The sequence below is a fragment of the Acanthochromis polyacanthus genome, chromosome 5 (assembly GCF_021347895.1).
Source record: "Acanthochromis polyacanthus isolate Apoly-LR-REF ecotype Palm Island chromosome 5, KAUST_Apoly_ChrSc, whole genome shotgun sequence".
In the NCBI taxonomy this organism is placed as follows: domain Eukaryota; kingdom Metazoa; phylum Chordata; class Actinopteri; family Pomacentridae; genus Acanthochromis; species Acanthochromis polyacanthus.
The window spans coordinates 13894900-13918045 of NC_067117.1; the positions used below are offsets into that span (position 1 = coordinate 13894900).

Here is a 23146-nt window from a genome sequence, read left to right on the forward strand (position 1 = left end):
GTTGAATTAAGTATTCAGAAACTTTACTTCAGGAAAAGTGTTAATCTCACACTGTAAATATTCTTTTGTTACTTAAGAAAATATGTAAGAATTGTTAGGACAATATACTAAAGGTTTTCTGAGTGAGTAAGTACCCCATGCAAAAGTGGTCCATGTGATGGCATCATTAGATTACTGTGACTCATGCATTAATATAAATCACAAAAATGAATCTTTTTTACTGCTAAAGCCCACAGTCCAAAACCTCAACATTTTAAAATAAACAACTAGAAAAGCACTCGGAGAGCGCAGACCTCTGCCAGGCCATCTGTTTGTCTGTCTGTCTGTTAACAGCATAACTCAAAAAGTCATGGATGGATTTTCACCAAATTTTTACAGAATGTCCGGAAGAGCAAAAGTAACAATCGATTAGATTTTGGAGGTCATCCGGATCACCGTCTGGATCCAGGATTTTTTTGAAGGACTCTGTACAATTGTGAGAGATGGCCGCCAGAGTCCTTCAAAAAAATCCTGGATCCAGGTATGATATATTAGTGTGTGACACATATAGTACAAGCAGAACCTATGAACATTATGAACAGTAGAGTTGTCTGGTTAATATTTAGTACAAACTGCTAGCAGTTATGAAACATGTACAGAGCAAAGGAGGCAGCAGAGAACACCGTGTATGGCTATACGGAAACACAATGAGTTAAATATTGATTACAGGAAGTGTAAATAGAGGAGGCAGTGAGCCAGCATTTCTGGAATGAAAGTTTTTGCTTCGTATCTCATAATTTAAACATATAAAAGATAAAGGGACATTCCACTGACTTTACACATGATGTTGAGTTTACTCATAACAGATCCACTGAAAATGTGAAACATGTTGGATTTGGTTCTGAGGGGAGTTTTGTAAGAAAAGAATCCTGGCAATGTGAACTGGGTTACATGTTTAAGAAACAATTGTGCAACAAAAGCAAGGGCAAACTTTGAAAATGTGGACCTTAACCAGTCAGGGAGGATCTGTTAAGAAAAAGCCACTTGGGGCACCTCAGTAGCTCCATAGGTTGAGTGGTCGACCTATAAACAGCGGCTATAGTCCCTGATGCAGTGGTCATGTGTTTGAGTCCAGCCTATGGCCCTTTGCTGCAGGTCTTCTCCCCACTTTCCTGTCTCTCTCCACTGTCCTACATAGTAAAAAAAAATCATCTAAATGCAACTTAGCTGTGTCATATAGGATCTAGTGATTTTGAAGCTTACCCTTACCTCAGGCTTAATGATGTGTCTCCTTTAAGTTTTGGCTGAGTAATGTTTTCTTTTCTTTCTTTTTTTTTACTATCACTAACAGCCTTCTATAATGATCCCATAAAATCACAATCACGGGTGATTAGTTCTCTGAAAAAAACAACTCAGTAGCACATATGATTATTTCACATTTGACCACATACGGCAATGAATGAATGAAGACGTGACTTTGTAGTTCTCTCTGTCCACTGTGACCAACCCATAAATTTGATGGCTGCGGCTAATTGTCATTCAAGGGAGAAAAATTATATACTGTGAAAGAAATGTAGATTTCTGTTCTCTCCACAATGTAGCCAATCTATGGTTTATCCTACTCTTTTCTACACATCCTAATTAAATATTTTTAAAAATCATATTGAATATATAAACCCGGTGATAGACTGGCGAGCTGTCCAGGGTGTTCTCTGCCTTTACTCTAAATCAGTTGGGATAGACTCTAGCCCCCCTGCAACCCTAATAAGGATTAAGCTGTGTATAGACAATGGATGGACACTGACTATGTATATCAGTCTACATGGTGAGTAGACTAGATAAAAGGACTAACAAATTGCAACAGTGACACAGTGAGTGGAAAACAGGAGATAAGACTGTATGATGTCAGTATTTCCAGATACTCCTCTTCTGGCAGCTAAACTGAGTTCCATCATCAGTATCATAAAATCAAACTGACTTTCTACTGGTCTATCACACCTTATATACCCCAGTTTAATTGATTTAAAATGTGTGACAAGTCTTAATAATTTATATAAAGTATGGAAATAATAAGCTCCATGCACAGTCAGACAGCCTGATTAGTGTTTATTCATGTTTTCTCCTTCAAACTACTATAAAAATATGACTCTTACATAATATTAAAACATGTTTTCCATTCAATGGACTATTTCAGCCTAAGTCAAGATTGCATGCATTGAATTTTGTTCCAAGCTTACAATCTCTAGTGAAGTAAATATGATACTTGGCTCAAAGGGCATTTTCTTTGTCTATTTTCATTGTTGATTTTGTGCACAGTGTTCCCCTGCATGCACGAGTGAAGAATCTCTGACGCATTACTGTGCAAACGGGATGGCAAACAAAAGACTGCTCTGGACGGGTGAGGAGGTTAACTGAGACAGAATGTGTGTAGGAACAGTTATTTGGCTCTAAGTAGTAAATCTGAATGTTCCTGAAAATCCGGAATGCCCTGACCTGCAAACACTCATTCATTCAATGTTGTATTACCAGACATTTTAAAGCAGGCATTGCACCTCAATACACTGTCACACTTTTATATGTTTTCAAACACTTGTTTTAATTTACTTGTATATATATATTTAATACTTGTTTCATACAGCTGTTCAATGTTTGTCATACTATGTGGTTTTTGTTTTTTTGGAAGTGCCAACAAAGTTTCCCTGCAGAAATGCGATGACAATAAATGTCCTTGAATCCTTGGATATTTCACATGCTGACATTATGGGCTGAACTTTAAATTTAAGCATGTCCTGGGGAATGAGATGTAAAGCTCTGCACAAGTCAAATTGTTCGTATTATAAGTATGCTTTACTGAGCATTGGCACAAAGTTTCGGTTTCTGAGAGACCTACCAAGTCAAATCCCATTCTTGCAAATGGTGAGTGATGCTGATCTCTAGTGGCCCACAGCTGTAATGACATTACTCATCCAGACCTCATGGTCTCTTCTCTCCCAGCTCAGAACATTTCGATCAGGTTGAACAAGCAGCTGAACAACCAAACACATTGTCCCTGCATGAAGTCAGCTAGGACTTGAAATGTAGTATGTCAATGAAATGGAGGAAATTAAAGAGGAAGAAAGTTTGTTTTTCCTCAAAGCTGCTTCTTAAAGTGTGTCAGAGTGTTATTGTAAATCAAGTTGGAAGTGTTGTTTTTTAAAAGCACCATGTCAGAACAAAGTCACAGTGACTCCACAATATAAGTGTTTAAAACAGTCAGTTACTGGTTATGAAATTGTTGATGTTAAAATGATCAATATGCTGATATTATTGGTTTCAGAAGTGCAGTTTTCTCTTGTTTGGGTTTCTTGGTGTATATTCTTATTTTACTCTTCTAGTAACAAGGGTTGAGGAAGTAGCACAACCGCAACAGAAAAATACTCCATTACAAGCGAGTTGACAAGTTGCATGAAAAATTCAGTATAAAAGTACTGTTATCAAAATGCATCAAAAGTTAATGCATCCATAATGAATTACAATGTGGGTTGTTTTAATCAGTGTTCACATATTGTGTTGCATTATGCTGAACAATGTCAGGTAAGGGGACTAAACACATTTTTAAAAATACTAATAATTGTACACGATCCCTTCTTAAATAAATAAAATATACTCCAATTATACAACATATTAATATATTGTAGTTAGTGATGCATGAACATGTAAGTGGCACTTTACCGATAGATAGATAGATAGATAGATAGATATGCAAGAAATATTTTTTGCACTCGGTGCAATCACAGTCACGAACCAAAATCTAACACAAATATTGTTTACTTGAAATGAAAAGTGATCAAATAAAGTACAACTTACTCAAATGGCAGTTAGGCCTCTTGAGTAAATATACTTAGTTTATTGCCACTGGATATTGTTGCAAGACTGAGTTCACATGTTTGGCCCACTTTTTTAGTGTGCGTTTGTTCTGCTTCTCCGTGCACACCGGCTGTAACACCGATCACTCATATGTGACATAAGCGAAGCCGTGAAAATTTGTAGTAGGGCAACCTTAAATGGAAATGTGATAGATTAATAAGAACTAACTCAAATACACATGGATTAGAGGCACAGATGGGTCTCGGCGGTGTGTCTCTGTAGCCACCGGTAACACGTGGTGTTATAAACCCAACGCTCTTCTGCTACCTGAAACGCCCCCCACCTCTTTGACGTGATCCTGCGGGCGGTGCTGCGCTGCTGCGCTGCTGCGCTGCTCTCCCGCATGCTGAATACCTGCTGCTGGCTGGATTCTGAGCTGTCCGGAGCCGCTTGACACTCTCCCGGTTTCGGTCTTCATGTTTCAGTTTCTGTCTTTACACTTCTATTGGTATTTTCCGGCCTGACAGTCGGAGTTGGAGCGCTTCACATTTGATCTGACTTGTACCTGAAAGCAACGCGGCAGCAGCGCACGAAGGAATGCATTTTAACTCCGACACCTGTGTCCGAAAATAAGCGACAAAAACAGACAAATAAAGCAGCATGGACGGCGCTCTTTCGTCGAGCTGTAGGCCGATTGTCGGGGCCGCTTCAACGGATGAAAGAGCTCCCGTCGGGAAGGCTCCGTCCCAGGTGCCCATGAAGAAGCAAGCCGTTAAGAGACACCACCACAAACACAACCTGAAGCACAGGTATGAGTTCCTGGAGACCCTGGGGAAGGGGACCTACGGCAAGGTGAAGAAAGCCAAGGAAAGATCCGGCAGACTGGTAAGGATCGATACTGTTTATCATTGATTATTCTTTCATGGTAACATCTGCAGGCAGTATCAGGTCAGTGTTTGCTCCGCTGTCCTTTGACCACCTGTTGCTTGGAGATAAGTGCTATTTTTAGGAGGCGCAGTCTGCCCACAGGTAGTCTGCATTTGGATTTAAATTGGTGGAAAAATACTTGAAAAGCACTGGCTTCAGGTGTCATATAGGGAAACAGTAAAATATATTAAGTGTAAAATAATAAGAGTAAAACGTGCCTGCTGTTGAACTGTTTGCCATCTGACTGTATTTGACAACAAGTTCACTTATCACTGAATAAGCTGATTCAACACACGTGTAATAATCTAAGCATTTTATTCTCATCAGCTTTATCAGAGGACAACAAAAGCTCTTATGTTCTGCTTGATAAAGGGTTGAATTAAAGCCAAATGTCTTGCAATCTGCCTCTGATCCAAACCCACTACCTTAATGTGTTATTTGTGGCCTGTTCGAACAAAATGCAAGACCAGTTCAGAATAAAATACTTCAGTCTGAAATGGACTTGATCAGTCCACAGGAAACTTTATGTAATTGCTTCCATTTGTCATATGTGAGCATAAAGGAAAGACGTTTTTGCTGGAAAGACTTTGTCCCAGGAAAGAATTTTAGACAGGAAAGTTAGGTAACTTACTTTCTGTGTTCCTGATAAAGGGAGAAGGGGAAACTAACTTGCCTTTCAGGTGAATTCCAGTTCCCCATGACCTAAGGGGAAATGGGAGGTATTTAAAACAGACTGGACGGAGATAAGCCTCTGAAGGGGACAAAGAGGAGTTGGCAAACACAAGACTTGTGTCTTTAGCAGATTTTAAGGGCTGCCGACCCCTAACAGTCTGACTTTTTAAGTGTCTATTGTTTAATAAAAAAGTAATCTGTCAAAAAATTTGAAAATCTAGTCGCTCAATTGCCAGAAAAAATGTGTTAAAGAAATCATGGAATACTGTACAGTTTTTAAAAACTGTAACAGTTGTGAAAATAACAGCAAATACTTGTAAAATAATGATAATTTTAGCTGACTTAAATACAAGAAAACAGTATAATTTTATGGTCACACACTGTATAGAATAGTATGTAGTAGAGATACAGATTTTTTTTATGTGGGCATTTTGTGCACCTTTGGCCTGTGTTTTTGCTACTTTTTTTTAGTTTTTAAGTACAATTTACTAAAATGTGGAAAATCTGTAAATTTCTATATTTACCAATTTGTGGTTAAATGTTGTAAAGCAAAAAATGACCGTCTGTACAATTAAATATATTTTTGTGAAGATATTATTTGTAATTTCTGCCTGTTTTTAGTTTGTGTTTATACACTGAACATGTTATTACTTTTGTCTCTGATTTACCTTGTTATTATCTGTTCCTTAACACATCAGGGGGAAATCAGTAAAATACCAGTTAACTGTTTGAAGAGTTATACTTTAAAAACCATTATAAAAAGTTATTTTGTTACACTGTATATTGTGTTCCCAGCTGTTTATGGCAGTGAAACTTGGCTAAATATCAGAAACTCCAACATAAAGCAATTCAGGTCAAGAGCACCTTAAAGTAAAGCCTGCACAATGACAACAACGTTGAATCAACACATTTCTAAAACCGTTTCAGCAGTCGGTGAACCAAATGACCTGGCAGCTGAATGTATTTTATGTAAAAACTGTGTTGCATATGTGATCAAGTGTGTGTATATTTGCATTTGTGCTAACTCCAGGTTTGTTTTCATGATCTAATGTATCATACATACTCAGAAATGCAAACTGTATGTAAAACACGGAACACGGAAAAATAAACTAAAACAGAAACCCAAGATGCCCTTCATCAGTTTATCTGGGTTGCTGCCGTGTCACGTTTTCCAGAAAAGCATGTTGGTAGAAGTTAATGTTTGGTATGGGTGAAAGTGTTTTGAAGTCAAGGGAGGAAGTGCCAGGAATTCCCCTTGTGTACCTGCAGTAAGCATGCAGCGATACAAGTTCAGCCTTGTCCTCACACCCTGCCCTGTCATGACTTGCTGCTGCCTCACTCTTCTGTTTTTACAGAAAATGAGTCGTCGTCTGAGATGAATCCCTGCAGGCGGCTTCCTAACCCAGCGTGCCTCAAACCCGTGTTCAAATCGCATCAAAATACTGATTAGCCCGACTGTATGTTTTCAACTCACACCAAACAAATAAGAAGTTGGCGTTGAATGGAAACGCGAGAAACATTGATTGGCTTTGTTTTCATTTGCCATTAACAACATAATGGACAATGATGCGTAATTTGACACGGGGCGTGACACAACACAAAGGATGGCTTCATCTTGCGTGCTGTGGCGTTACAGCTGTTCCCATTGTCTAAGTGCACAAGTTTGATTACATAACCCCATTTAGGTGGGGGGTTCAGCATACATCAGTGTAGGGTTGAAATGCCACACAGTGAATGACGTGGAAGCTGCATGTGTTTCCAAACGGACGCCCCAATTAAATACATAGATTTGGTTGCACTGGAAAGTAGGTTCTTTGTTGAATCTAGCTCGTTTCAGAGTGATCAACTTCACTAAATCATGTTGTACCATCATAGTTTGTAAAATATCTAAACAACAGAGAGTGTGATGAGAAATGACAGATGTTTAATCAAAATACTGCTAGTGGCATGTAAAAAAGCCATAACAAAAAACTGGGGGAAAGCGGGACCACCAGTAAAAAACCAATGGTTGAAAATAACTGAGCAAATCTACATAATGGAAAAACTAACTCACAAACTGAGACTACAGGAAGCACAGATGGACAAAAAATGGACGAAGTGGACAGAATACAGGACTCGAAATGCCAACGTTGGAGGAGAACAAAGGGAAAATTATGATTAAGATGACTGAAGGATGATGTAGATGCTCTGTTACTACCAAGGCACCGTTGTTTTTCTTGGTTTGTGTAAGTACATAAAAATAAATAAAAACTTGAGTGAAAAAAAAATCTAAACAACAAAGATCAAATCCTGCCATAACTACTAAAGCTCAACATGACGTATTAAAACGCGTCGTTCACTACCGACATTTTGATCCATCAGCAGTAAGCACAGGTGGATTTAACACCATTAATGATGGCTGGATTTGCCCTGTTAAGATCCTGATACTGAGCAGACTGGCTCACTCAAACAGCTTATTGGGACAGTTAATGGAACTAAGCCGTCATGAATGTTTTTAATTGCTTGTTAGGCAACAATGTCTGCTGTGAAAAAAGCCCAACAATTGAAAGCTGAAAGATACTAGGTTTAATATTGCAACAGCACAGATGAGCATGTGAGATGCTGGAACTAGAAAATGTTTCAAAATTTTTGTTAAAAAAACAAACAAGGGCTTAATTAATTATTCAAAAATAGCTGACAAGTTTTTTTTTTCCCCAATCGACTAGTTCTGTTTAATCTGTAGTGATTTGAAAACAAAAATAATCAAAACTTTGTTAAAAATAAGTCAGAACTTACAAAAACTGAGTCCAGGAAATCTGTATACGTGCAAATTTACTGAACTCTGAATCATAGACAAAGGTTTATGATTCAGAGTTGGTGAGTAGTATCCATGCAGCACACAACGAAGTTGTTATTGGCATATATAGTTTGGTGTAGGGGTTAGCAGATTATTGGACCTGATTATCTAATATAAATTCTCTAACCGCGTACATATTAAAGCTGAGCCGACAACGGTGCAGAGTCAATAGTGTCTTCATAGTAACTTCCTAACCAGAATTTGTTATTCCCTGAAAGTATTGTTTGGGATTTAATATCAGTTTGGTAAAGTTAGCTTTGTCAGGTGGTTCAGTTATAGCTAACTGAACCATACTATATCCCAGTGTTTAGTTACAACTTGGCTTTACAGAAGAACTATTTGTGCAGTTTTATTAATGTTTCCCTTTGAATGCACTTAAAGCTGAAACAAGGCTAAGTTTGAAGCAGGTGCAGCTGGACTGGCTTGTGGTGGTTATTGACGACATTTAGGTGTTTCCAAGTGCAGAAATATGGTGTGAGTGTGTGCACAGAATCTATGTGTGAAATATCCAAGATTTCAGCCTCTCCGTGCTTATTACGTGGAGCCGGCTGCTGCTGACAAAGCCCGCACACACGCACAGACAACCTCACATGGGCGTGAACTCATCATGAGCGAGCTGAGCCTGTCTGACAGCTATGCAAACAAGCGCAGGAAACCTCCGTTCCCAGATTCAGGAAAAGAGGTCTGCGGGGCGTGAGCACAATGCAGACCTGGAGGAGCATCCAAGTCAGACAGTGACTCATGACAGGAAGCAGTCGTGTTGAAACTGATATGACAAGTTGGTGGTTTTACTCATTTCCCTGAGTCTATGTAGCCGTGAGGGTTAGAAACAAGAGAAAACGAAGACACTATACGATCGACAGGGCAATCTGATGCCTCAGGACCCCCTTCAACCTTGCGGTAGACTGGTGACGCACTCGGCACTCACAGGAATCCCAGGCATCTGAGCCTCCCATAGGCAAACACAACACATAGATATGAATACAGTCTTGTCAAAAGCCAGTTTGTGAATACAGACCCAAACAGATAATATTCACATTTAAATGTACTTGCAGACATAACAGCGGACAATGGATTTCTTTACAGTAGACAATACTTGACCTGTCGTTCCCTCTGTCTTGTTAGGAACAGCACAGCAGAGTTTTCGGTTCACCGCCCATCAGTCCTCTCACAATTGGACTAGCTTCAGAAGGACGGCAAATCCGAATAAATTAGAGCTTAATTGTGTATTTTTTTTTACCTTGTTCTGCTAAATAAACATGCCTAATCTAGTGTCTTCATTTCAGAGTGGCCGCTCACCACTGTGCTAATGTTTTGATATTTAAGATGAATTGTGCAACTTCTGGCTTAAGGACTTTAATAACCAATGGCTTATAGTGGATAACGTTGCCCAAGTTGTGCTAAATATTGTTGTGTGGCTAACATTATCCAGTCGGTTTACTGACTTGATGGCTCATCTCAACTTGTGCTCCTGTAACACTGTTTTGCGTCTTTATTTTACTGATTAAGTCCTTGAATCATTCTCTTACTTACGCAAGCCAAATGTGGTTTTCTTTTTTTGTCCTTCTCTTTAAGGTTGCTGTGAAGTCAATCAGAAAGGAGAAGATCAAGGATGAGCAAGACCTTGTTCATATTCGACGAGAAATTGAGATCATGTCCTCGCTTTGTCATCCCCACATCATCACCATATATGAAGGTACAGTCAAAGGCCTGATAGGCAAGTCTCAAAACCCGACAGCTATGTTAGTAACCCCTCAGGACAATTATTTTGTGCTAACAGGATCTGTTTTTGACTTTTGGGTTAGTTTCCCGCAAAATAAGGTTTTTCACAGGAGATATACATCCACTATGCATGCATGCAATTTTACAACACATTGCAAACAGCAAGTACAACAGCACAATTGGCTGGATGGGTTCTGGTTTGCTTGCTGCAAAGCAAATTCTTGGCTTTGACATGTGTCATACAACCACCATCTGTGGTGTGACTGAATCCTCCCATATGTTTCTATGTAGGATTTTTAAGTGATGAGTCTTTCTCTTCTAACAACTTTGATACAGTATTCCAAAAGTTGGTGATTGTTTGGGTGTAATTTCATTGTTTACTCTTGAGAAGAGTCTGCATCTCTGACTGAGCCTCACACTGCAAGAAACGTGATACCTGGAAAAATACATTTTTCAATCAGTCTCTGTTTGAGATTCGGAGTTCGGTCACGCAAGTCTTTGTGCAGAAAACCGGGGCTCAGTTACATAAGCACCGTTACGTACCCCAGCAGCCCTGCAGGATAATGTGTGGAGCCTTGTGTCTTTTAGTGCCCCTCACGCCTGATGAGATGGTCATCGTTTAGTGTTTCTCCACTCAAGTGCATGTGTGTTTGCTCTATAGTTATCATGGGGCCTCGTTGGTCCTAAACACTGAATTACAAACTGCACTAACAGCTTTTATAATCTTCAACACTGCTAAGGGTTTCAAACCTTGACTTAAAGGGGTTCTGCTTTTTTTCTGGCTCTTTCAGTGTTTGAAAACAAGGACAAAATTGTGATTGTGATGGAGTATGCCAGCCGGGGGGATCTGTACGACTACATCTGTGACAAGAGGAACATCTCTGAGCGGGAGGCCAGGCACTTCTTCAGGCAAATCGTGTCAGCTGTCCACTACTGCCATCAGGTAAGGCAGCTCTCCACACATCATATTTAGCTATTTGCAAAGGGCAGAATGTTGTCTCATGGTTGAGTATATTAGCCTTGTCAGATCAAGCCTGATGACAGAGCACCGCTCAGACTCGCCATGTTTTTCCAGGGCATTGGCACCTCGAAAGTTACATAATGGGCATTATTCACTGTCAGCCTAGCGGTCTGAACAGGGAGGCTGTGAGAGCGATGCAGGGGGAAATGAACAGTTGGTCTGTACAGAGCTAGCATCAGGCTGAAGGCCAGGCATCCCCGCGCACGCCCGCGCGCGCACACACACACACACACACACACACACACACACACACACACACACACACACACACACACACGGTCTCAGAGTTTAATGAGGGTGTGAAGGAACAGAACACACACACAGCAGTCAGTTGTTCCCAAAGTCCAGAGCTGTGGAATTACGAACATTTACAGAACACTATATTTTAGTGAGGCTGTTCAGCCCTTTGCACAGCATTTAGAAATGTTTGCTGGCCAATATTTACCCACTGAATTGCCCTGCCATATGCTCTATCACCCATCTGTCTCATTTCACCTTTATGGAGCGCTGATGTCTTGTTAAATATTTTACTTTCCATGCTTATGCAGTGGAAAGAGACATCTGAATTCTCATTCTACATTTTACGTTTGGCACGGCAATAAACTGCATGCCACAGTTTCTTCATGATTGCATCTTAACAATAAATGAATGCTGCAAAGCACAACGTACAAAGAATGTGTCCGTTGGTACAACAAGTGCCCATACACAAGCGGTGGCTGACCTGCATTACTGAAAGCAAAACAAATGCAAACTCATTTGAGTCACAGGCATGCCCCCCTACAGAGCGGAGGACAATGAAGCATAGCTGACGTATCAGAAAAAAATCTTCACTTGGAAAAGAATGTGTTGTGACCCAGTAAAAACTAATCCTTTTATGTAATACAGACACCTTCCAGTAAACTGATGTGTAATAGTCTGGGTGGAGCTGATCTTTGTAAGGAATACTATGCAAAACTGTTATCTTTTATTTCCTACAGAATGGAATAGTGCACCGGGACCTGAAACTGGAGAATATTTTACTCGATGGCAACGGCAATGTCAAGGTGTGCATAGTGGCCCTGAAAGAACTAAGCACCTACACCATTCAGTGTCTGCAGTTTTTTAGCATACATTTCTGTCTGTAAATGTTCATGACAGAAGATTTCATCACATTTGATCTTTGATCTCAACTTCTTGTTCTTGCAGATTGCAGACTTTGGACTGTCCAACCTGTACCAAAATGATGAATATCTTCAGACTTTCTGCGGCAGCCCCTTGTATGCTTCCCCGGAGATTGTCAATGGTCGGCCATACCGTGGACCAGAGGTGGACACTTGGTCGCTTGGGGTGCTGTTATACACACTGGTTCATGGCACCATGCCATTTGATGGAAACAGCCACAAGATACTGGTCCAGCAGATCAGCACCGGAAACTACCGGAAACCCAACAACCCCTCTGGTGAGTTCTGGTGTATATACATATACTGCTATATAAGAGAGAGATTCATTTTCAAAGCTGTTCTCATTTCTAGAGTGTCATATACTGTCATTTTGTGAAAGCTGCTTGTATCTGAGAGACATGCTCAAAATTTTCTTTGGCATCAGTGCGACTGGTGTCTGTATTAGACACTGACAGACATAAAGGAGTTTTTCCAGTTTCCAGAGTCGCTTAAGAACATTGTACAGGTGTGCAGTAATTTCACCAAGAAGAGTGAGGTTCACATCCTGTGTCAGACCCTTATTATCCCCCGCCTCCACGAAGTGGAAAAGGGGGATATAGGTTTGGCCTCCGTCCGTCCGGGATGAAGGGGACAGCTTTTCTCGGAAACTATTACAGCTAGGATTACAAAATATAGTGTGTAGCTTCACACCATGGACACCTTGATCAAGTTCGAAAATGAGACCTGTGCGATGATATTTAACAGAGTTATGGCCCTTGATCACTATTTTGGATATAGACTCATAGACATCACATGTGGTGGGGGATATTGATGACCATGTCATCTTGTTTTTCACTTAGTCTCATTTTATCTTCCGAAAGAAGTGTAATTTTCACTTATTGTTTACTTTTATATCTACTCACTGGTTAAACTGCGGCACTAAAACTACTTGGTGAAAATGACAGCACTAGCAGAGAAATTTGGCTGTTGTCTGTTTCTGGTGTTTTTATAAGTTTATCCAACAACCTTTGTGTTGAAAAATTACGCTAAAGGTTACCCAGCATGTTAATATGATGCAGATGGAATCCTGACCAAGTGGCAGTATGTGGAAAGTCTGTATTTTTTCTTATTTTCCTATCTGCACACAAAATTCATGTTTTTTTTCTCACGTTTTTCTCTGTCAGATGCATGTGGACTCATTCGATGGATGCTGATGGTAAATCCTGAGCGCCGAGCTACAATAGAGGAGATTGCTGGACACTGGTGGCTCAACTGGGGCTACCAGCACCCGATACTGAGTGAGAGAAAGAGCAGCACAGCAGAGCAGACTCCTTCCCCAGTATCTCCATCAACATCACATCCTGCTGGTTTGGCCAGTGTTGCTAGTTGGCTGAGGCGCACATCAAGGCCTTTGCTGGAGAACGGCTCCAAGATGCGCTGCCTGCTCCGTTCACAGGGCGGTGGAGGGGATGTAGTCCGGCAGCGCTCTCTGCGAAGGTCACGTAAGGAGAATAATGTCTCCCAGACAGTTCATGAAGGAAGCACAGACACTCGACCCTCCAAGGGTATCCTGAAGAGACGTAACAGCGTGAAACAGAAGGCGATGACTGAAACCCCAGCTGCAGGTTCAGTGGATCCGCAGAATATTTTGGGTTTGTCTGCACCAGCTGATGCTCCTTCAGATGCATTGCTGCCTCGCAAAGGTATCCTAAAGAAGCCTGCAGAGCACGAGTCAGGGTACTACTCTTCTTCTCCTGAGAACAGTGACTCTGGCTGGGTACCACCAACTAAAGAGTGCCCTTCAGCACCAACCTACAGGAAGGGCATCCTCAAACGTAATGGAAAGTTCTCCTCAGGTGGGCTGCAGGAGTTTGGCTCTCTGGACCAGCTGGCAGCTTCTTTACCTCGCAGCAGCACCAGGTCCAGACCGAGCGGGGCCATCAGTAAAGACAGCATTCTGTCTTCAGAATCCTTTGATCAGCTGGATCTGCCAGACCACGTGAGACCTCCAACAGAAGTAGATAAACCAGCCAAGGCAAGCATGAGAGGCTGCGTCTCTGCTGACAACCTGCTGGACATCCAAGAAGACCGGATCCTGGCTGACGGGCTGCTCAAGTCCTGGAACTGCTATGAGTCTGGAGTGGCTGACAGTGCTTTCTCCATCACAGACTGTGATAATGTCACAGAGGCTTACAAACAGGCCATGGTTATAAGAGGCTCTGCAGCAAGCTGAAGACCAGTAATTTGGAGAGGACTCAGAATAAAGAAGTGTTTTTCATTCTGAATTTTTAAGTGACTGTAAACTACTGAAGAAACGAGAGCCAAAGTGCATTATGTGAAAATACCGGCACACTGTGGAGGTGATCATTTTTGACTATCTTCAGGAATTACACAGTACCAAAAAGGGAGGAGACTTGCTGTTAACCATCAGATTGTATTTTAGAGGACTGATCCTAAAGTGAGGTAATTAGATTGGTTGTCATTTTAATTGGAGTAAAAGAGGCTAAAAATCATCAGATGGCACCAAAATGAAAAGTAGCTGAGTGATAATCATTTCAAAGAATCTCAGGAGAAGAGAGATGCTGGTGGTCAATCTGTAGCTCTAGTATTCGGTGTGAGAGCTTACTATCAAATGTGTAGTTTCAGAGAGAATTGACATCAAAACCAAAACACCAGATCAAGTTTTGATGTTACTTCAGTGACAGTCAGACAGGAAACTTTTGTTCACAGTCACAGTAGGACTGATGATTGAATATAGCTCATTTCGTCAGATTTAGAACCGAAGGATACACAATCCACAAAGTCAGTTTGAGAAAGGTCTGTCTTTGTCATTTGGATTCTAGTTTTGTTATCACCTGTCAACATTATCTTCATCTAGAATAATAACAGCAGTACACACAGGCTTAATGTTAGGATGGCTTTTCTCTTGTACCATATACTAGTTTCTACTGTTCCAGGATGAGGGGAGCACGACGTTTCATGGATACCAAAGAGCAAAGCTTTTTGCTTATATGTAAAAGAACCAGCAAAAAGTGCCCGATGAAAATGTTTGTAACAGGAACTTAAGCTCTCAAAGAGTGATTTTTTGTTTTGTTTTATTGTTTTCCTGAAATGACTTGTTCTGTGTTTGGATAATGACTTGAATAAAAATAATGACTCAGAACAAGTGTAACCAGCAGAACCTGCTTTTGCTCTAAAGCCTACACTGATACAGGTGCCTGCTTCCCAGAAAAGGTTGGGCTCATTCAAGGACCAGTGTGTACGATTTGAGGTTATGCTGTAGCTGTGCAAACACACATCTATAGATACTACTGACGTGTAGTTGTTCTTCTACTACTTTCTGAGCACGATCCAAACATTTGAGGTGTAGTGGCATCAATGTATTCCAGTGCAGTTGGAGAGTCTTGTAGCAAAGTAGTTATGCACAGGCACAATATATCTGAGGACACACTTACCTTCACACAGAACCACACATGCACCTTCTGATGACAAAATCTACATCACTTATACTGTAGTGGACCATTATGCACTCATGGCTGCAAACAGCATAACACAGTAGTTATGTTTTAATTAGCATATACGGTAATCACCTGTAACTATGCATCGCTGTGTTTTCACTGACAGAATAAACCCTTCATATGTACAGAGTGAGGAGCCTCTTCTACAGAGCTTGCCATCTTTCTACAGTAAAGCTGACAAGAAAAGTACTGGCTCTGCAAATGGCCTTTTTGCAGTTTTAAATCATACACACTGGTCCTTTTAAGTTGTTCCAGATTTTTTTTGGGAGGCCAACGGCAGCATGTACCCCGGCTAGCTACTGTATGCTTTTGTATATTTACACTTCATTTTTAAGATCAATTCTGGAACGGGGGGGGGGGGGGGGGTGATGCAGTATGTTACAAAGCTAGATAAGGTCAGCCAACTCAAATGTTAAAAGCTGCTATTCTGTATCTTCTTTAGATGCAAGCAAAACTCTATACTTGGGTTAGAGGTAAAATCATGACGCGTGTATGCAGATGATCATTAATTGAGTTTGAGAGGATATTTTATACTACTGTCTGTAGCTACCTGGCTGACTTGGTGATCCTGAGGAAGGTACACCGGGACTTTCTAGCAGCACACTGGAGTTATCCAACTTGAGGGGCATGCTGGCTTTAGATTGGAGCACCAAGCCTGGAGTGGCACTTCCAGGCCACTGAAACCTAATAATCATACAGTTTATCTATCAGCTACAATTCAAATCAATCAGGATTTCAAAGGTAAATTCTTGACATGTTTGGAACCTTATGGATTGTATTAAGGACTGAGCTACTCTCACTGTTACGGACTGTTGATCATTTATTATTGAAGTGTGACAGGGAAAACATGAAGTCAGCGGTTGGGAAGATCTGTTGAATTTTTGTATAATTTAAGGAGTACTTGGGCATTTCGTCATTGCTTTTTGCCTCTCTCTTTTCATTATCCCAGAAGTTGCAGTATTCAGGTTCAGTTCATGTTTTTTGTATGACTGCAACAAAAACCATTTGCCAAAGTAACTGGCTTGTCATGCATTTGACTGATCTACCATGTTTTTGTGACTCAGATGAGGAAATCAATTAAAAAAAAAAAACACACCAAAGAGCAAGTGTTGGCCAATGTTGTTACTGACCTACATACAAGTGTTTTAAGTGCAACAGGATTGATTTGTCAGTGGTGTTGAAACCAGGCACAAAACATCCATTTAAACGTATCACAACTGTCGATACAAGTGTTAGAATTTCATCAAAGTCCAGAGAAACTCAAATAATAAATGAATAAAAAATATTACAATTAAAATGTGCAAAGACTGCTATCAGGACTCAAGTATAGTGTGGGTTCAAGTAATAATGAAAGGCACAATTAGTAAAACTAAACTCTCAAACTTACTGTAGTAATTGCAAAGTAGTTTAAGCAGGAACACAATATATTTTAAACAAACCTCAAACTGCAGCAACACTGCAAAGAAAGAAGCTTCAACCTTCGATCTAAACATCCAGAAACAAAGCTGCAGAGGATTTCGTTTGGGCTTCTTGTTCCGTCTCATGGATGTGAACCTATAGTTCATTCAAGCCATTCATGGCAGGGTGGAGTGTTTTAAGCTTGATTTCCTGAGGGGGTGACACCGGTGTCAATTCAACATCCTGAAAGTCAGCAGGGGTGCAGCTAATAGCATCATGGGAACAGGGGGGCAGGATGAGCCTTAACATACTCCCGAGCTGCTCATAGCAGAGGAGCACTTCACTCTGTTCAGGGCCAGATTTTTGAGAGAGAAAAAATCCTTGAGTTTGTACCGAGGAAGCTGCACAAATACCTCACAGACAGAATGTTTCAACATTTGCCTGGGTGCCCTCTGAAACTAGCATTTTACAGTTTGACTGTAAATTTCATCGGACCGTTCCATCGGGGGTTTTTGCAGAAAAGATCACAAACATAGCAGTTACTATTGACAACGGGGCAAAGTCAAAAGAGATACGATCTGGAAATGTCAGTTAAACATTAGCCTTACCAGAACAGGAGCCAAAAGGTTGTCCAAAAACTTCAGCACTGAATCTGGGGAGGTAGCACTGTCCACCAACTTGAGCCTTTGCATGGCAATGCTCACACAGGCACAAGCAACAGTGGAGGGCAAGAAGGCTGAGAACCTGCAGTCTGTAGATTCAGATGGAAGAATATTTACTCTAAATGTTCTCATTATGATAACCACTTTCATATTTTCTTTATCCATGCAACAGTTAGAAAGTCAGTAAAGACTCGATGGTAGACAGACGGGTGCCACAGTTGTAGACACACCCAAGTGCTTAAAAGCAGACATTTCCCAAAACTGCTAATCTGATACCCTAACTGCTCCAGGCAGGAGAAATACTGAGACAAAAAGCCATTCAGTCCCTTCTCGACACCTTTTTGAATGGGTTAAAATGTCGACAGCCAGGAATCCTCTTAATTTTTATGGTCTGTAATGTTATAGTCTGTCTGAAACGGCACTAACTGACTGTATCCCCATGACCTATTGCCGCGGGCAGCATCACAGAGATTCGTGGGAAATCAGCCAGCTGAATAGTCGGACGCAGGTCTTTCATAACGGACAATGCAGGATTACACAAACTCAGCTCTCTGTCTCCAAAATGAACTGCTGACACATCGTAATCAAAGTTATGGCTGTTCTGTGGCCATTGTTCACTGCTTGGAAGTCATTTAATTTCACAGTAACATTTAAATATTATAGAACAAAAAGATTTTATCGATCCCCAGAAGGAAATTCTGTTTAGAACTCATTACATAAGAAAATGTTATCAGTGATTCTGTTATATAAAACTGCTGCTTTTATTGCACTGGATAATAAAATGGCTTATAATTAACAACAGAAATAAATATGTAATCCACTCCTGATGCATATTGACTTTCAGTGGGGGAAAGTGCAAAAGTACAGTTTCTCTAACACCTCAAGTACAATTTAGATGTACTTGCACTTTATGTGAGTATTTCCATGCCGTGCTACTTTATACTTCTACTCCACTACATTTCAGAGGAAAATACAGTACAGATGAGATTTTAACAAAGGATAATATAATAAGCTTTAGAAATGCAGCCAATAGTTAAAGATTAAGCCAGTTTCCAACATGTTTTGGCTTCTTACAAAAGGCAATTTGTGACTGGGCTCACATTTCAGATGTCTGTGAGATGCTAATAACGCTGCCAAATAAGAAATGTCTCTCCAAACCTCTCACATGGTTAATAAAAAAAAATGTCCATGTGATCTGATACCCCATTAAAAATCAAAGATTAAAGAGTAAGTGAAAAACCTAAAAATAGATTTGTAGAATAAAATTTTGTTTTTATTGCTTTTCTCTTCCATTAATCATCTCATGACCTCTCAGATTTATCTGGTGCCCCTGTATATTTAAATACATTCTAAAATTCAAAGTGCAGTAACTACAACAATAACATGCTGCTGACTCACTATTAATATTCTGAAGGTGGCACATATGATTAAAAAAAACATCACTCAGAGGGTCAAAAACAGTACTTTTAAAATAATATGTTAAAAACTTCTTCCTATACACGTGTACTTTTACTTCTTTTTCACTTGTAATTGAGTATTTTTACTTTGTTCTACTTCTATTTAAGTAAAAGGTTGGAACACGTCTTCCACATTTGTTGCCTTCTGTTGTATTTTATTAGAGAAAACCATCTCATGTGTAGGTAACTCAGTTATGTAACTTACCCGTGGCTGCCAGGGCAATGTAGGAGTGAACATGCCTGCGCAAGGTTTTAAGATGGGGGGCCGAAACAAAGGGGAGAGTGTGAAGAATTGGCTCCAGGAAGTCAGAGGGTACCACAGAGGCCAGACACCAGTCTAACCTGGACACCACTGCTACCTCCCACTGCTGAAACACACACACACATTCCTCTAAACCAATCCACCATCAAAATCCCACTGCAGGAACACTCATAAAGACGCGCTGGTGCCCTTACCCCTCACTGAATCAGCACTCTGTTCCTTCTCAAACTTGTTGAAATTTAAAGCCCTTTAGTCATGCATACCTGCATGCCTTTGGTTTTCCATAGAATTAAACTGCATGTGAAAAAGACTGAATTCTTGCTTAATCTACAGATTTTCTAAAATGACTGTGACAAAATGATGCATTCCCAAGTCCTAAGGATGGCTGGATTTCATCGATATTTCAAGGACACACTTTCTTCAGTTATTATCACAAGTTTTCAGTCTTACAATGATTTGCATGATTTGATCCTATTCAAATTGAAAACTGTACTCAGCGTGCTGGTTTGTTCGTTCCACAGTGAGCATGACCACAAGAAAGAAAACTAGAGTGTTGTCTGAGGAGATGAGGAGGACAATTTTTGCTAAGCATGGTCAAATTTAACCCATAAGAACCCACAGTGACACCAGTGTAACAAGTACTTTGAGTGCCCCAGTCTCTTCCTTGTAAAGTTTTATGTCTGACCTTAACTCATTAAGTCCTTTAAGGAAAATGGGTCTAGGTTCTTATGGGTTAAGGTTGCAAAACTATCTCTAAGCAGCCTGATGTTCCACAGCTGCTTATATTATTGGAAACTCCAAGGTTCATGAGAGTGTAGCAAAAATCCCTGGAAAAAGAGGACACTTTTACCCAGATTCAACAAAAAGACTGTTAAAATAGAAAAAAATGAACTACGGAAAACTCCACAAGCTGACATCAAGCACAACAGCGCTTAGTCACGCCATGTGTTTCTTTCTTAATGAAAGAAGAATCCACTTTTGGAGCACGGAAGTTTGATAAACTGTACGTTGTGAAACTTCAACATTTCCAGGAATGATCTTTGGAAACAGAATTACAACATTTTGTTGAGTCACATCTCAGATATGGTCACTGAAGAAGAAATAAAGCATTCACAGAGTGAAACATGGAGGAGGATCAGTTATGTCATGAGGATGCTTTGCTGCATCTGAATCTGTGTAAGGCAGAATGAAATCAGGAGAAAATTGTGTGGTTGTGGAACAACACATACTGCAAAGTGTCAGACAGCTCTGTCTCAGTCAGTTCAGGGCAACTCCAGTAGGATAATGGCATAAAGCCTGCTGAAGTGTCCTGCTTTGACATCCATAGAAAGAGCTAAAACTAGTAGTTGGGGGTCGACAGTCATCAGACCTACGAGAAGCAAAGCATTTTACTCAAGAAGAGAAGTGTAGAAGTCTCATTAAGAGCTACAGCGTGGTACTGATTAAGGGTCTTAGTATTCTTCTTCACAACATTTTTATCTGTTGTATTTTTGAGAAATATATATTTTACACTGAAAACCAAAAGCAATGTGTGCCTTCTGGTAATATGAAACAGAAAATGGTAGGTTTGAGTTATCTCAGAGAGGAGAGGAGGGTTTTACTGTCGAAGTGGACCAATAATTCTGCACCGTTACACAATTTTGAACAAAAGAGATAAGATAGTGTTTGCCAAATGTTTTAGTCTGCAACTCCTCTACATAGATAGCAAGTGTTCAGCTGTGATACATTCAACAAAACTGTTTCATCCCTCTCTCATTCTTTCATTTGAATATCTGTAAGAAGGCCACAGAGGTCAAATTAGTCAGTAATCTTCAAGAAAAGCACAAAAAAATTATAATGTCTAAAAAAACATATATAACTTATTTCTTTGGGGGAAAAACACATTTATGTGCTCTATTTTTTTTTCTTGAAATCTAGTAAATTTCTAGGATACCACCCTGAGTTGTCATATGATTCATGTGTAGGAAACCACCTTGTGAGATGTTATTATATCCATCAGACTTCAAATTAGTTGTACATTTGGGAAAGATTCTGTGTGTGGTTTTTCTTCTAATACTTTTTGATTCAAGGTGGTGCTAGATTTGTCTGCATGGATTATGGAGAGCTGTAACAGCAAAAACAAGCAGGAAACATCATGAGATCCGAGAGCTTGAATGATTAATCAATTAATCGCCAACAATTTTTATATTCTATAATCTCAAATAAAGTCAAAATCCTGATTCCATGTTCTCAAACTTGAATAGACTTATTTACTCCTCAGTGACAGTAAACTGGACATCTTAAGCCTGTCATATTGGGCTTTGGGAAACACAGATAGATATTTTGAATCATTTTCTCACACTCAGCCCTATTGCTGGTTTCTAAACATAAAATGATGTAGATGTATTTACCAGAATGTCCGAGACTGGGATGGAGTTGTCTGTGTAGATATGAAGCTTGTTAGCAGACAGGGGGACGTGTTCTCTCATTTTGGACGCCAGGAGCAAACAAACTGTCCCTAAATGCTGCAGGTTGGACTTCTCAATGGCAAACCGGTTCAGGTAAGAGTCCAGGTACCGCACCGCCTGTGGAAATACTTCTTCCTCACATTTCTGCTCCTCACACACCTGTCACAGTAGTAGTCCTCAATTAAACTGGGTTATATTGAAGTAACTTTCATTTCGGGACAGCCTGACTAACTTCTGTACCTGTAACATCCACAGTACCAGTGTCCTCCTCATGCCCGGCTGGACGTCCGTCTGCAAGCCGCCAAAGCAGCAGGACACCGGGCAGGTCTGCTCCAGGGCCCGCAGGTTGGCCAGCACTCTGGGGTCTCCGGTCACCGAGTGGTCGCTGCCCGCCCGGAGAATCACAGTTTCAGAGCTCACTTTGAAGCCAGACATCTTCACAGTAACGCCAGCAGGCAAAGTTGAATCAATTAGCATTAAAACTAATAGCATTAAATTAACGTTCTAACATCACAACGGTTAGGCTAATGTTAGCCGTCCTATCCGCTTTCGCTTAGCTAAATTAGTTAATGTTAGCTAGCTTAGCTAACCGTCCTGTAGGAACTGAAAAACGCTGCCCTGTATTAAAGTGTCCTACAAGAAACAAATGGCAGATTTATTTTAAACCCTTTCAGAAATGAACCAATAGAAAAAGCTTTGAGAACGCCAACACTTTAACACTTTCAACGGGATTTTTACGGCCCCTACAGATGAACAAATTTTCAAGCTATCACCATGAAACTTCTTCAGCTAAATACCATTATTATTATTATTATTATTATTATTATAAAACACAACAGATAAAGCAAAAAAAAGTCAAAAGACTACAAATTCAAAAATGCAACATATGAATATAGTGAACCCTAAAGTTAACTCTACTACATTATTATTTGGCAAAATTACTTGACTGATTTAAATGTCATGGATAAGACCCTCTAATGTTATATAAAGTAAAGATTTAGCTGCTCAAACTAAATATTTAGATAAACCCTTACAGTTTTAATAATTATGCAAATGCATAATTGTGGTTTAATTATTAGTTTAGAGCATACAATGTTTTATAAAGAACAAATTTACTCGATTAAACACAAAGATTATGACTGCAGTTAATAACTATGCCAGTTTACCTGACTAATTTAAGACCCTATAATATTTTGATAATTATTTTTATGCATTACAGGTTTTCTAAAATAACAAGACGACATGATCAAGAATATCCCC

General features: G+C 40.1%; 3 protein-coding genes across 3 annotated transcripts in view; 2 read left to right on the top strand and 1 right to left on the bottom strand.

Annotated features, from left to right (window-relative positions):
* Positions 1 to 23146, top strand: part of med20 (mediator complex subunit 20) — a 217556-nt gene that overhangs the window by 180370 nt on the left and 14040 nt on the right. The gene's annotated exons all lie outside the window — the stretch shown is intronic.
* On the top strand, positions 3973 to 16762 carry nuak2 (NUAK family, SNF1-like kinase, 2). The gene is made up of 6 exons (XM_022203130.2): positions 3973 to 4710; positions 9836 to 9956; positions 10774 to 10925; positions 11981 to 12046; positions 12189 to 12441; positions 13327 to 16762. The coding sequence occupies exons 1-6, from the start codon at positions 4486 to 4488 to the stop codon at positions 14373 to 14375; spliced, it is 1866 nt and encodes a 621-aa protein (XP_022058822.1). The 5' UTR covers positions 3973 to 4485; the 3' UTR covers positions 14376 to 16762.
* Positions 16879 to 22579, bottom strand: ccnd3 (cyclin D3). The gene is made up of 5 exons (XM_022203131.2): positions 22127 to 22579; positions 21830 to 22045; positions 19383 to 19545; positions 17667 to 17809; positions 16879 to 17403 (listed from the first exon to the last, which is right to left on the bottom strand). The coding sequence occupies exons 1-5, from the start codon at positions 22376 to 22378 to the stop codon at positions 17215 to 17217; spliced, it is 963 nt and encodes a 320-aa protein (XP_022058823.1). The 5' UTR covers positions 22379 to 22579; the 3' UTR covers positions 16879 to 17214.

Excerpts from the sequence above, each read along its gene's own strand:
- ccnd3 (XM_022203131.2), bottom strand. The coding sequence starts at position 22,378 with ATGCTATTAGTTTTAATGCTAATTGATTCAACTTTGCCTGCTGGCGTT. Across the intron at positions 22,046-22,126 it reads TGGTACTGTGGATGTTACAG|GTGTGTGAGGAGCAGAAATG; the intron begins GTACAGAAGTTA and ends CTACTGTGACAG. Across the intron at positions 19,546-21,829 it reads TCCCAGTCTCGGACATTCTG|CAGTGGGAGGTAGCAGTGGT; the intron begins GTAAATACATCT and ends TGTGTGTTTCAG.
- nuak2 (XM_022203130.2), top strand. The coding sequence starts at position 4,486 with ATGGACGGCGCTCTTTCGTCGAGCTGTAGGCCGATTGTCGGGGCCGCT. Across the intron at positions 12,047-12,188 it reads ATGGCAACGGCAATGTCAAG|ATTGCAGACTTTGGACTGTC; the intron begins GTGTGCATAGTG and ends TTGTTCTTGCAG. Across the intron at positions 12,442-13,326 it reads GAAACCCAACAACCCCTCTG|ATGCATGTGGACTCATTCGA; the intron begins GTGAGTTCTGGT and ends TTTCTCTGTCAG.